Here is a 15,626-nt window from a genome sequence, read left to right on the forward strand (position 1 = left end):
CAGTCCTGTTGTGGCTTCCCCCCACCTTTTCCCATGTATTCTGCGGTTACCGAGCTACATGTTCAGGAATGCGGCCCTCGTATGGGATAAAGAACTTTTCCCTTTTTTCCGTTCTTCATAATGAAAACCAGACCCATCATCCCACTCTTTTCTGACCAGCCTCTCTCTCCTTCTCTCCCAAGTACGAGCAGGAATCTCGGCTGTGTGCGAGAGACAGATTGATGCACGTGTTTTGCTGAGGTTTTATTATCGCGAGTCAAGAGGCTGCCCCGGAGTTTGGAGGAGAATGAAAGCAGTGTAAGAGAAGGGAGGAGTGTCAGGAAGATGTTAGCTTGGCGCAATAAAATTGTGCCAAAGGAAAAATAAACAATCTTTGCATACCTGTCAAACGTCCATAAGTCTTCCTGTTTTTTTTTTTTTGTGGTAAATCTCTTGTCTTCCACCCTGAAGTCATTTGCTTAAAGCTTTGGTATGTTTTGTGTTAGTAGATTTCCCCTTGATGTGAGCCAAGTTTAGAAATGAACTTCAGTGATTATGTAAACGTCAAATAAACATGTTCAAGTTTATTCAAATTAATTTAAAGGTACAGTATTTAACTTTTGGGAGGTAGGAGGTGGGTGAAGTTAAAACCATACGTTTGGCAAAATATTTATACTGTGGCTTTAAATTACCTATATTGCGCTATTTTCTTGTCAAATTTATATCAATGATCTGCTTGAATTGTGTAAAAGCATGTGGTTTGGAGCAGAGGTCAGATTTTGGAGAAAGAAAAGTAAAACATTGTGTTAGATGGAATTGATTTAAGAGTCTATTGTTAATGTTCACTGTTGAGGAAAAAGCCAAAGTGGAAAGATATGAAACATGACCTTCTGATTATACATACATTCACTTTAGTCCGGAGGTTTCCATCAGCACTGCCATTGTCGTTCAGGTTGTATTATTTTGCACTAGGCTTCTGATCTTGATGGAAAATGTGGACTACAAAGCTGTTTTAAAACTTCCCATAGAATCGGTGCATTTGACCTGTTGGTGCACACAAACACTGTACATTTTATGTCAATCAACCTACTTAAATCATACTTTAACAGCAAAAGTTTTCTCAAATTCTCCATTGAAATGATTAGGGTTTCCACTTAACTTAAAGAGAGCGCAGTTTAGTAGCATTTGGAAGCAAAAGTGGGCAGGGAGGAATAAGGTCAATTAGTCAGGCTGGCACCACCTAGTGTCTTCGCTCAATTTCATTTCTCTCCAGCAACTAGGTCAGGAATCAAAATACAATAGACGGTTTGCATGAACCCCGGCCATGTGAGTCCGGGCACCAGCCAATCAGCGAAGAGCCATACATTCTGTGTTGGCAACGATTCCCGAGATCGAGGATTTAAAGCCGGAACAAAGAGAATGTTTGGTGAATTTTATCAAGGAGAAAGATGTTATTGCCCTTCTTCCCACGGGATTTGGGAAAAGCTTAATTTACCAGTTAGTCCCGTTTGCGGCGCATTACATACGTCACAACCAAATAGCAGCAATTGGTAAAATTAAAAAAGTACCCGCCTACCGTTGAGCGAACGAATCCTAATGCTGCAAGGTACAGCCAACAAGATGAATCAGGCTAAAGGTCAATAGCACTAAAAAGAAAATATATTTTTGTTGTTGGTTGACCTGTCATTTCATTACTTGAAGTCATTGCAGAGTGGGTTTACTTTTAATATTTCTTGAGCACAATGGAAAAAAGGAAGAAGCCATGTGAGTCAGAAGTTTAGACATCAGTTTCTGTTGAATTTATGGAGTTTGTTCTGGAAATGACTGTGACGGATGTTTTTGAAACCGCCTTAACAACAGATCATCTTTTGGTCATTTCATTATACGTAATGTCACATTCTCTTGACTTTAAATTCAAAATGTTAGATCCTCTCAGTGTGTAATGCAGTTTAAGACTACACTGAAAACTCACCTCTTCTCCCTGGCATTTAGTTTTTATTGTAGTTTTCACATGTTATCTATATATGTGTATGTAACTGTTTCTTCTATTTTGTTGACTTGTATGTGAAGCACTATGTTCAGCTGAAGTTGTTTTAAATGTGCTATATAAAATAAACTTGAATTGAATTGAAAATGTACCTGTACTATTTATGCAGGTCGGCTGTTTTGACCCATACAGCGATGACCCCAGACTCGGCATCCAGAAGATCAGTCTGTGCAAGTACAGCAACAAACTTGTGGTGGCTGGCACTGCTGGACAGGTAAGAAGTTTGTCTAATTTAAGAGCTATTTATGTGCATTTGTTATATGTTATAATGTTGTTTCCTCATTAAAAAAACACACCCAGAGTTGTGTTTTGTTTCATTCACACACGTTATACACACAATTCTTGCATAGTTAGGCAATTTAAAACTACAATAAGTGCTCCACTGTGTTTTTCAACTCCATGCACCTTCACTCGAATTATTTGGATAAATACAACCCTTGAATTTTCAATCTCTAATCTAAACAAAATGTGAAATATTGCTGTTAACTTCTGTTTTAAGCTTTGGAGATGTAGACTACTAATAAATGATTACGCAAACATGTGTGAATGAAACAAAACACAACTCCAGGTATAGGTTTTGGATTAAGTAACGACTTTCTAACATGATTTAAAGCTCATAAGAGTTTTGTGCAATATAATTTAATTTAGACAAATGTTACAGAAGTACAAATGTTTTTACAGGTGATAGTTCTGGGGCTGAGTGACGAGCGCTCGGATCACCTGGTGGACGTGGCTGTAGTGGACTTGCTTCAGGATAGGGAGGGCTTCACGTGGAAAGGACATGACCGGTTGGACCCACGGCTCAAACCTCCTCCCTTCCCTCCCGGGTTTCAGCCTCTTGGTGCTGGTGCAGTGTATGCCCCCAGCCTCTGTCACTGCGGTGGCTCTACACGCAGAGTGGAACCTCATCGCCTTTGGGACAAGCCACGGGTTCGGCCTCTTCGACTACCAGAGAAGGAACGCAGTGCTGGCCAGGTGAGCACAGAATATCTTCAATACATTTTTTTTACAGCGCCTATTTTGGACTTTTTTTAATCTGTGTTATAATTTCCTCATCATAAACATACCTAGAAGTGTGTTTTGTTTCATTCACACATGTTTAACACAAACCCTGCATATTAAGGCTGAGTTCTTCTCTGAAAAGAAAACACTCAGTGATGTCATGTGGTAATACAGGAATATTTATGTAAATTATTGTGTGGGAGGATGGGTGATGCAGGCTTGTTGGCTGTACATTGGACAGAATCATACTGACAACTGTAAGGAGGTTCAATTACATGCATGGATGACATTTAAAATCTCTTCAGGCTTGTTTTTGATGAGGGAACAATGTTATAACATGAAAGCCAGAAAGTCAATTTTGCATAATACTCTCTTTAACATGTCCTATCTCAGCATAAATTAACTAAGTGATCGCATTATTCTGTCAAAAAGCACAGAATTTTTAACCATATGATGAAAAAATAGCTTGTAAATCTACTATTAAAAAAACAGAATTAATTTGCCCTTAAAATTATTTAGCCCTCTGTCTGCTATAATATTCTGCAGTCGTTTCCACAACAAATCGCCAAACATCACTGTTGTGTTCCAGGTGTACACTTCATCCAAACGACTCCCTGGCCATGGAAGGTCCCCTCTCCAGAGTCAAGTCTTTAAAGAAATCCTTACGACAGAGCTTCAGGCGCATCCGCAAGAGTCGGGTCTCCGGAAAGAAACGTGCCATCACCACACCAACAAGCAAGGTAAAGAATGGTTGCTTTAGTGTTATATATTCGAAAGATTCTGTTAAAAAAAAAGTTTGAAAGTGTAATTGTAACACTTTCAAACTTTTTTAACAGAATTATTATAAAAAATGTTTTGTTTAGAATGGACAAAGTTTATAATATAATCATCTTTTTATTGTTAAGGTTCAAGAGGCCAATGCAGCTTTAGCAGAGCAGGAGGATGTGGCTCCGATCCAGAGGAGAATCGAACCGCGCTCAGCAGACGACTCTCTCACAGGAGTGGTCCGCTGTCTTTGCTTTGCAGACACTTTCCTACGAGACGGTACAGCAAACTCAGTCAGACAGAACAAAAGCTTTTGACTAGAGTAGTTTGTCTTGTTTTATAATTGAACTGGGACCTAACAAACTGAAATGCTGCTGATGCTTTTTCAGTAATATCCAAGAAATAATTTTTGGCATATTTTGTCAATTATGATTTGGAATCTATTTGTACGTTTGGATTAGTGGCAATGGCATTTTCTTTTCTAGACAACAGACAACAAGTCTACACAGTCAGAAGCATATTAATATGGATTGAATTTCAGCAGAAAAAGCATCCATCATTTTAAGTCTTGTTCTCTTGTCTTGTCCCAGGCACGCACCACGGCCCTACCCTGTGGGCGGGCACTAACTCGGGCAGCGTGTACGCCTATGCCCTGGAGGTCCCTGGGGTGGGAGTGGCACGAGTGGGTGAGAGGGGAGGGCCCAGCGATAATAACGCGTGTGTGGAGGCCGTGCTCGGAAAAGAGATCCAGCTGATGCACCGCGCCCCTGTGGTCTCCATCAGTGTTCTGGACGGGAGGGGCAAGCCTCTACCAGACCCGTACGAGGCCTCCCAGGACCTGGCCATAGCTCCAGACATGACCAACGCTCACTCTGTCCTCATCGCCTCAGAGGAGCAGCTCAAGGTAGCACTTGTTGAAGCACTTATAACTCTTTTCCATCAACAACACAATGTCCTTTTCTAATGTTTTTGCCTACTTTGAAATGCCATATTTGTTTTATTCAGACTGACAAGATAATGCATCATACATTCATTTTTCCTTTAATTTGGTTTAGTGAAAAGCAAAGAAATGCTCTCTATTGGAAATGCGTGCAACAATATCTATATGTCATATTTCAAATCTGACAGTAACTTTAGAAAAATAACCAACTTTTTTCAAATAACAATATTGTTAAATGTTGGTTAGCCTGAAACACAGACCTGTTCTCAGAAAACAATAAATTTTATGCCCTGGTGTTAACAGTTCATCCGATTAGGGCTGCACAGTATTGGGAAATTGGTTGTAAAAGACTATAAATTATTTTATTATATCTTTTTGAGTTTAATAAAACAAAAAATGCTTCAATTTACTAATGATACTCTGTCCGAAGACAAAACAAGGATGAACCAAAGCTATTTTTGAACTACTAGTAAATAAATACAACTGATCTTTATTAATGATTGTTGTTAACATATTCTTTAAAAAAAAAAAAAGCAGTGTATTTTTGTCAGAGGAAGAACTTTGGTGGTGTCACTATATGTTAAGTATGTTGCGATATTCATTATTGCATCTGTCAAAATCACAATTGATACTTGTTGAGTAGAAACAAAGTTGGCAGACTTGGTCTTCATCAGCGCTGATGGAGTGAGCAGCAGGTGTGGCCATTTATAAGGTTCATGAACAGAGACACGTGATGATTAAAACTAAATATCCAAAAATACTACACATGCTGAATCCAAGTATATTGACAACGTACCATTCATAACACAACAGATAAAAAAAAACACTGTTCTGTATAAGTTGGCGTATAGTCAATGATGCATATATCCCTTACATAGCACACTTCAAGAATTGTATTCAATCAACATCATCACAAGTAGAAAGCAGAAATTTTATAAGAAAGGTTATTAAAAATACACGGGTATTTGGTCACCAATTGTCAAGACATTGAAACTTGTCATTTCTTGACAATTGGCAGTAATTAAGAAAGCATATGTGTAGAAGCTTAATAGTTCCAATAGTTGTGGAAGCAGCTTTATAGTTCAGATAGTTTGTGTGAGCAGCTTTGTAGTTCAAAAAGTTCAAATAGTTTATATAGTTCAAATCGATTAAATGGTTCATATAGTTCATAGGGACAATCAATACTTTTGCATTATATTGTGCAGCCCTAATTCTGACCAATTCTTAACAGTTACTAACAAACAGCATATTAAAACAATTCTCTGCTTTCTCCAGGTGTTCTCTCTGCCCAAAGTCAGTGCTAAGACGAAGTTCAAGCTGACGGCGCATGAGGGCTGTCGGGTGAGGAAGGTGGCCCTGGTTGTGTTCAGCTCCACGGCTCAGGAGGACTACAGTGAACACACCCTGGTCTGCCTCACCAACCTGGGAGACATGCACCTTTTCAACATCCCAGCCCTCCGACCGCAGGTACCACGCGGCAAGCATCTAACACGGCTGATTCTGGTGCTGCTTTCAGTTTGTAATTTACGTTTATAAATGTGTTTGTAGGTGCGCTACGACTGCATACGTAAGGAAGACATCAGTGGAATTGCGTCTTGTGTGTTTACAAAGAACGGGCAAGGTGAGTTATGACTTTTTACTCATCCATCCATGCATGATGTAGTCACATTAAAAGTACACTATGTAACTTTTCTAGTGAAGGTCGGCTATCTGTTTATTGTTTCTGGGATGTTTGGAATGCTCCATAATATGGTAATTAATGTTCAATCCAATCCAACTTTATTTGTATAGCACATTTTATAAACAAGACAGGTTTCGAAAGTGCTTCTCATAGCAATTTAAAACAATTTACTTTCAAAAAAATCAACAGAATTATGTTTCTACCATGAAGAAACTAATAGAATCAATCAATAAAATAATAATAAAATCAATGAACAAAAATAATAAAATCAATGCAAAAAGCAGTACTAAAAATAAAATGAAATGGATAAAAACAATAAATAAAATAAATAAAACTCACGCGGTGTTAAAAGCCAGAGAATAAAAGTGGGTCTTAAGACGAGACTTAAAACACTCCACTGTTGGCTCTGTTTGGACGTGGAGTTTGTAGTTTCTATTTTTTCAGTTTTAGGCAAGAATTACATGGCAAAAAAATATAAAAAATTCTGATTTTGATTGAGTCACTTCTCCACAGATCTGATCTCTAACTTGGCCTCCCTGTGTCATCTGCTTGTCTCCCTGGAAATAGATTTGTTTAAATTTTCTAGGCAAAGCAATAAAACATCTGCCAGAAAAGTTACGCTGTACACCTTTTAAAAGTTATAATTGATTAAATTTCTTTTCAATTTCTCTTCCCAGGTTTCTACTTGATCTCGCCGTCAGAGTATGAGAGATTTTCCCTTTCAGCTAAAGTTATCACAGAACCACTCTGCTCGATTCATCTGGACCGACCACTAGAGCTCACCCACAACAGGTCAGAACCATTATCAACATTTACTTTTAAAGGGGTCGTACTCATTTGTTTCATAAAAGAAAGTACAATTTGTGCCCCAGTACTGATTTATCGTCACAATAAGACGGCTATGGGCTCTGTATGTCTAATTCTAAAGCATTTTTAACATTTGGATACTAGTGCACTGTTGGCATGCTTGCAGGATTGTTTAAAATTGCTGTCTTCAAATATTTAAGGCAGTAAAAAGTGGTTTCAGAGCCTTTAAATGACAATGTGGAAATTACTTTTCTGTGCAAATCCCCATGACTACCCTTGGGCAATTTACATGGTGAGGTTTAGCTACGGTTACTGCGGGTACCCAGAGTTGTACTACACATTTCTCTTGACATGATAACAAGTAAATAGATACTTGTTCTCTTGATGTTGTATTTTCTATGTGGGTTTTAAAATAAATCTTGGTTTTGTACGTCTCTGCAGGGACGGTAAACTGAAGGCCAATGGAACCCACAAGAACCAGCTGGGACAGGCTGAGGGTGGGTACACTCCACATTCCTCTGCTCTTAGTTGGTACCACTTCATCAATTTTCTCTCTTTCTGACCCCCTCCAGCCCCACCAGCCTTTGTAGGGTTCCCCCACGGTCTCCATGACAACCATTCAGCATGACCCAGTTGCCTCTGGCCCAGCCGCTCCGTCCTGGCGGGGGATAATGGTTGTTGTGGAGACCGAAGCAGATTGAATTTGTGTCCAGTCACCAACAGTGTGACTCGTCCGTGCATGTAGACTTTGTGTGATTTTTACTGTTGGGACACTTTCTGAATCATCAGTAAAGTAGAATTCTATGTGCAATAACAGAAAAGGAAAACTAAATATAACATTCTAAGCCAAGAGACCGATAATTTACATTGAGTGGGCAGTGTTTTAACCTGGGAGCACATCCAGAAAAGTAGCTGATCCAAACACCTGACTTTTTGGCTGATGGTTGCTTCTAAAAAAAGAGACTCATCTTTATCAATCACTGTAGGAACTTGCAGTGGAATGGAGCCTGGTCTGAAAAAGCCCTAGTACACTTTAGTTAATGGGACAAGTCTGATCAGTAATTGCTTTTTGGTAAGCTAGATATTGGCCTACTGCTTTGGTTGCTTTGGCAACATTTTCAGCCCAGTGGTTTATAAGTGCAAACAAACTGGGTTTTTAGTATCTGTATGTAGGGCACGGTCATGTGGCCAATTTTATATATATATATATACACGCACGCACGCACTATATGTAACTGACAATATACTTTAGGCTGCTTAACGGTGGCCTTTATACTGAAAAAATACTTAAATGATGCTCAACAGTGAGCATCTGCTCCTGTTCTGGAAGTCAATTTTCTACAAATTTTTCCCAGAGACTTAAAAAAATGTATATATATTGAGAGTTCAAAGACATCGCTGAAGCTGACCATCTACGTGTTAACTAATCTCTATAACATGGTTATAGGTTTAGTACAAAAAGCACATAAAACACAGGATTTGGGGAAATGCCTTAACTTTATAATAGTTTATCAAGTTTCAGAAATAGATTTTAAATAAAATGGTAGGTCTGGTGGTCATTAGTTAACACATATCTGATTAGCCAAGTACAAGCTTTCAAAATTTTAATCTTTTTTTGGGAAAGTCTATGGAAAAATGAATGAGAAATTTACTTCCAGATACAGGGGGCGTGAGGTCACTGTTGAACTATAAAAGTATCATTTATTAGTGCTTGATTTGAAGCAGTATTTGTCTTGATTTGTGTATATTCTGACTGTCTTAAAACAAGATTTACCAGTACAACAAGTACTAGTACATGTTCCTTATTTCATGTCCATCTGCTATGCTATGATGCCATGGCATCTGTCTCCTTATTGCAAGAGAGAAAATGCTTGTCATTTTGTTATTTCAAGTAAAACAAGACATTTTAAGCTTGTTCTACTGGCCAATCTTTATTTTAAGACAGTCAAAATGTACTCAAATGAAGATAAATACTAGATGAGTTGAACACATTAACTTCTTTATCTTGTTTAAGATTGTATGTTATGTAGTACTTTTTTTTATGGGCAAATTAAGTTAAAGTAGGTTCTGTTTTTATTCCTCATGTCTCATCTCTTTCATTAGATTTCATATTCCCAAATATATCACAATGTTTCACTAGTGATAAGATATAGAACAGTCCTGTCTGCATGAAACAAAAACTTCCATTCAGTCGCACTGGCATCACTTTTATCATATTTAAATGCCATAAGACAAAAAATAAATTGTCCAGCATATATAGATTTTCTGTTTGGATATTTCTTTCAAGCAAGTGAAGCTTTCTGATACCTTTTTAGCTCCTCTCCTAAGATTGTAACATTGTGAAATCAAACCCACCCTTTTGTGCCTCTTCTAGGACAAACAGTGGAGCCTCTGAGTGGCCTGTCCTCTCCGGTGCTGGACACTCCTCTGGACTCTCCCCTGAGCTGTGCTGACCTCACCCTGGACACCACCGGGGATCTGACAGCAGAGGACGTCAGAGACTTCCTCACGTATGACCAAATAATAATAACCTTACCTTCAAATAAACAACAAATACTATAGGCATGAGATAAGAAAGCAGTGCTATCATTACAACAAAAATATATAAAAAATACATAAATTGAAATTGAAGTGCCCAGCCTTTTCCTCATAAATAAGTAATATTTTTTTCCCTCCCAGAAAGTGTATTATAAAAGCAGAAATCAGACTGGCAGACGCTGTCCTCATCCAATTAGAAAACATTTTCTTTATTGCAAAGTTTATCCATGTGAGTCACTCGCTGTATGAGGCTGATTCACTGTGCAGGGCTGGTCCATCCTGTTTCACTTTCTGTCTGAAAAAGCAGTTCTAAAGCTGTGCTAGTTCAGAAATAATTCTTGCTGACGTGGTTTGTGAGAGCTATGGACTTCTTGGATAGATGTACATACATCTTCATTTTTTCATCATTTGAAAATCAGGTTCCATCTTTAAACAAAAATGTATAGATTAAAATTATGAACTCAGTCTCACACTTGAATCACTATAAATTATGTCTTAAGTCTTGTCTCGTCTTGTTCTCATGGACTCAATCTCATGTCTCGTCCTGTGGGAATTGTGTCTCACTTCATCTTAATGTACAACACTGGCTAATGGCCAGGTAGATAATGCACACCATAAATCTGATTGTTATCGGATTTCTGGAGATTATTGCAATGTCATGTAAACAGATGTAGAGTAATCTGATTTCTTTGGTTTTGATTGTTCACACCTGTGGAATAAAGGGCAAGATAATGTGGGAAAAACAGAAATGAAAGCGAAAATGTTAAAGTTTCTGTATGTCAAACACACCAAAAATCAGATCTAATATTGGGTTATGTGATTATTCTAGTAATCAGATTTTTGGTGTCACGTAAACATACACGGTGACTAATTCTAACGTCTGTTTTCAGGACGGTGGACGAGGCCGAGCATAATCTGAAGAACATCACAGAAGAGGATGGGCGATCTCCTGGTATCCTCATTAACTGAACAGGTGATGAAGTGGACTTAAAAACACATCATCTTTTATAGAGGGCTGTACCTGCGCAGAAGAACACCGTAACACGCACGGCACATGTCTCCAGCACCTGTTTCTAATGGAGCCGATCCAGAACACACTTCAAAGCCTCCGCTGTCTGTCTGCTCTCTGCATTCCTACTCTTTGTCTTTTAAGAACTACCTTGGAAAAAACATTAAGTAATCAAGCGTAGTTTAATTTTGTGTTTCACATAATCATAATCATATTTAAGTGCTAAAAACTGACGTAGCTTTCCCTAGTTTGACAATTTCAATGAAGTGTAACATTTTACTTCCTGGTTGGACATTGGCAGCAGATGTGACATGCATAAAGATATTTCATAACTTCTGCCTACAACGAGACTGTAAACAAGGGCTAAAGGCTGCCACACACTGCAGGAGAATTTGCCCAATTTTGGCTGCAATTTGCTTCTTCCCGAGTGCAATTTTGAAACTCCTGCGCTCCTTGTGTGTGGTGTCAGTGTGACTCTGAGCGGCTCTGTCAGATTGTAACCACCAGACCACGGTAACAGCCAATAAAACAGAGCGTCAGGGGCAGAGGAGTGACAGACACAGATGCACATGATACAAACTTGTACACAAAAGTGCAGCATCTCATCCACATTACCCATTTGCAAATAATGACATCCAGTCCACAAAACCGTGCTATTAATTCAGTTTGAGGTGTTATTTAAAAGTAAAAAGTCAAGAGTAGTTCCTCAGGTGTGTCTGTTTACATCTATACAGCGCACAGATCGAGCTGAAACTGCAGATTCTACTTCCTGTGTACTTTATCGCCAATCTTTTATGCTTTAAAAATCCATTATCTGAAGTTTTGCACCACATTTCACAAATAATAATTACACAGTTTTGACTTGTATCTAAACTAAAAGTGCAGTGCTCTGATCTTTTGAACACTTCAAAGTGAGTCATTTTGCTGTAGACAGGAAACAGCAGGTCACAACTTTATATCCTGTGGTCCGCAGACAGATCCCGCTGCAGTCTTTGCGTTTTGGAGATTTTAAGTCTCTTAATATTCTCCTCGTGTCTGTGGTGTGCACTTTTTGATGCTCATTTAAAAATCGTTTAAGACCGAAAAATCCTGTAGTGTGTGGCGGCCTTTAATCTTGTCTAGAATTTTCAGAATTTAATTTTTTTGTTATGTGAAGACATTTATGTGAATTGTCCCTGCATTTTGGACAGAACTGTGTTTATCAGTGACTAGAGGTGTAACGATATCCAAGTCTCATGATACGATATCGTCACAGTATGAACGCTACGATACGGTACGATATTTATTGCGATATCATGTGAAAGCTCACGATTAGGGATGTAACAATATCCAAATCTCTCGGTACGATATTTTCACGACATACATCTCACGGTACGATATTTATTGCAATATTTTGTGGAGCTAACAATAGTGTTAATATGCTACTTTTTCCTCGTAAAATGAACTTGACAAGACTTAATCCAAAGAACTAAGACTTAAAAGTGCTTAGAACTGTTATTTCTTCTTGTAGTCTGCACTGAAATGGAGCAAAGGATCATGGTCTATGTAGTTCCCTCTGTCTTTTTTTTTTAGCTATTGCTGCACCATAACTCTTAATTTAAGCAAAGAGACTTGTAATTCGATATATAATTCGATATATTGTGATGGTCCACGATATTATTGTGAGAACTTTGACGATATGATATCACGATATTGCGGTTATTGTTTGATAGACACATTCCTTTGTACAGTTAAGAGCTACAGTATTTTTTTTATTTACTTTTCTTTTTTTTTTTCCTTTCAACTTTTTTTTTTTTATACAAACTTACCACTTGACCACTGTAAAAATATCCCACTAAACAAAGTACTAATTATAAAAACATGAAAACCTGTCATATGCACTTTATTGCAATTCAGAAAGGAATTTGAATGTTTACATAATAATAACACGGTGTTTAAAATTCCTGTCTGGTTCTGCAGTGGGATGAATAAGGACAGATAAAGTGTGTAAAGTTCTATCTGAGTTGAGTTCGACTTCAACAATCGAGCTTTATGTTGAGGCTGCACAAAGTATTCTGTGTGTCTGTGTGGAAGATGGAAAGTGCCTTGTGTGTTGGAATCCAGAGCGTCTCTTTTACTTATTCATTCATTCAGACGTGTTTACGCTCTGTCATAAATCAGGAGTGATGCAGTGTTTGCTGACACCATTATATATACTATTCTCTTTGTGTACATTCTTCTTCTGCTACTCTTTCGCCCTCTGCTGGTTTCACACGGGAAATGCAGGCCGCTTTGAATTGTGATACTTTTTTTATCTGACATACTACTACTACTGCTACTGCTACTATTACTATTACTATTACTACTACTACTACTATTATTACTACTATTACTATTACTACTACTACTACTACTACTACTACTACTACTACTACTACTACTACTACTACTACTACTACTACTACTACTACTACTACTACTACTACTACTATTACTACTATTACTACTACTACTACTGACCACTACTACTACTACTACTATTACTACTATTACTACTATTACTACTACTACGACCACTACTACTACTACTACCAATACTACTACCACCATCACTTCTACTACTACAACTCTTACCGCTACTACTACTACTACTACTACTACTACTACTACTACTACTACTACTACTACTACTACTACTACTACTACTACTACTACTACTACTACTGCCAGTACTACTACTGCCAGTACTACTACTACTACTACTACTACTACTACTACTACTACTACTACTACTGCCAGTACTACTACTACTACTACTACTACTACTACTACTACTACTACTGCCAGTACTACTACTACTACTACTACTACTGCCAGTACTACTACTACTACTACTACTACTGCCAGTACTACTACTACTACTACTACTACTACTGCCAGTACTACTACTACTACTACTACTGCCAGTACTACTACTACTACTACTACTGCCAGTACTACTACTACTACTACTACTACTACTACTGCCAGTACTACTACTACTACTACTACTACTACTACTACTACTGCCAGTACTACTACTACTACTACTACTGCCAGTACTACTACTACTACTACTGCCAGTACTACTACTGCTACTATCACTGCTACTACTACCACTAGCAGTACTGCGTATGCTGCTGCTACTACTACTACTAGTACTATTACTACTACTACTATTGCTATTTCTAGTGATAATAACACATTGGATTTATCACCCAAATCACATTATTCATTCACGCCGTAGTCAGTGGTGGAAAAATACAACCACAGCTGTCCGGTGGTTGACTGATGGACTACTACTACTACTACTACTACTACTGCTGCTACTATTGGTACTAATCTTAATACTACTGCTACAATACTATTACTACTGCTTACTACTACTGTATTCTCTTGAATTAATATACCTATCGATACAAATCAGAAACAATCAAGAAAGACATACTGTGAGTTAAAGACAAAGTGTTTTAACCTGTGCTTTCTTTTTTTTTTTTTTTTTTTTTTTGTTTCAGTATTGCGTGTGGAGTGATCTGACCGGACTGAACGTGTGCTGGATTTCCCATCAGCCCACTGTGAACGCCACTGCACTGGGACACACCGAACACAACGCGGCGCCTTTTCAAACGAACACACGTCACCACACTGAGGCGTAGGCACTCACAGCTGCAGACGAACTGGATCATGGGAATTGTAGTCCGCTGTACCACTGACTGGAACATAAACCCCCCGCTGTGGACTACATTTCAGCTTCCGAGACTGAACTTCCCGTGTTTTTGTCCAGGGTTTTACGGTGCACACTCACGCGCGGTTGTGACGGACTCTGGTGCACGCTGCTTACACATCACCACCGCTCGATAAAAAAATAAGGGAGGAGGACTGATCCAAGTATTACATATTGTAGCATCTCCCTTATCTGTGCCAATATGAATATTATCTATTGCCTTACCCAGTCTGTAATGGGCCCCACTTAAAAAACAAAAAACAAAAACAACTCATTTGGTGTTGACACGTTGCCAAACCTGCTTGATAAAACTGTCGAACCACGATTAATGCATTATGTTTTGTATAGCTTTCTTGGGAATGTAGACGTATATTTTATTAACGCAGATGTCTTTAAAAAAAAAAAAAAAAAAAATCCACCGGGTGAATACAAAGGTACTGTTAGGCTGGTTCTCACAGGCTTTGAGAAGTTGGGAAATTATCGCAAATTTGAGTGTGAAACGCAATTTAAACTCAATATTAAGGCCAGTCCTGAAGCTTTTTTAAATATAGTTTAATCTTGCGTACGATGGTTTGGTACTTAAGGCATGGTCAGCGCAGAGAATTATAACGGGACTCAGGGAAGTGTGAAAGAGGAAGCAGTCATCAAGCATTCTGTGTAATATGATCAGCATTCACCCATGTTTTTATATAAAGAAAAGTTTTACTATGTGTTAATGGGATACACAATTATATATTATAGGTTATTCGCAATGAAAAAGACAGGTTAAAGACCAAGCCGACGATAGTTAAGTTAGTCGAATTAAAGCTTTTAATCATAAAATGAGCAAAGGGACCTCACTACTAACTGATGTAGCTCAATGTTTACTTGGTGTTAACACAGAGTATTATATTAACATGCTTATTCTGATCATGCTATAACTGGCACAATGATGTTTTTTGTTTTTTTTTAAATTCCACAATACAATGACTTTGTTTCTACTTTGTCATTCAGTTTGTAGGATTTTAATGGTGTTTATTTAGCTTTTTGGCTGAACAATTGTGAATGTTAATAAAATTATTTACTCTGACAGGAGTGTTTTGTGTTTTCATTATTATTATTTGGCAGTACTTGAGG

At 38.1% G+C, this 15,626-nt stretch overlaps 1 protein-coding gene across 1 annotated transcript in view; it reads left to right on the forward strand.

Moving 5' to 3' along the window:
* llgl1 (LLGL scribble cell polarity complex component 1) overlaps window positions 1-15,579 on the forward strand; it is a 46,368-nt gene extending 30,789 nt beyond the window's left edge. Inside the window, 13 exon segments of the mRNA XM_055152544.1 lie at window positions 2,136-2,240; window positions 2,708-2,863; window positions 2,865-3,001; window positions 3,618-3,768; window positions 3,934-4,072; window positions 4,384-4,697; window positions 6,009-6,200; window positions 6,282-6,354; window positions 7,092-7,206; window positions 7,663-7,718; window positions 9,596-9,731; window positions 10,650-10,732; window positions 14,302-15,579. Of these exon segments, the coding sequence (XP_055008519.1) occupies window positions 2,136-2,240; window positions 2,708-2,863; window positions 2,865-3,001; window positions 3,618-3,768; window positions 3,934-4,072; window positions 4,384-4,697; window positions 6,009-6,200; window positions 6,282-6,354; window positions 7,092-7,206; window positions 7,663-7,718; window positions 9,596-9,731; window positions 10,650-10,728 (1,653 nt within the window). The 3' untranslated portion in view covers window positions 10,729-10,732; window positions 14,302-15,579.
* The last annotated feature ends 47 nt before the right edge of the window (window positions 15,580-15,626 follow it).

Source organism: Boleophthalmus pectinirostris, unplaced genomic scaffold (genome assembly GCF_026225935.1).
Source record: "Boleophthalmus pectinirostris isolate CB_2022bp ecotype Guang Dong unplaced genomic scaffold, ASM2622593v1 HiC_scaffold_17, whole genome shotgun sequence".
NCBI lineage: Eukaryota > Metazoa > Chordata > Actinopteri > Gobiiformes > Gobiidae > Boleophthalmus > Boleophthalmus pectinirostris.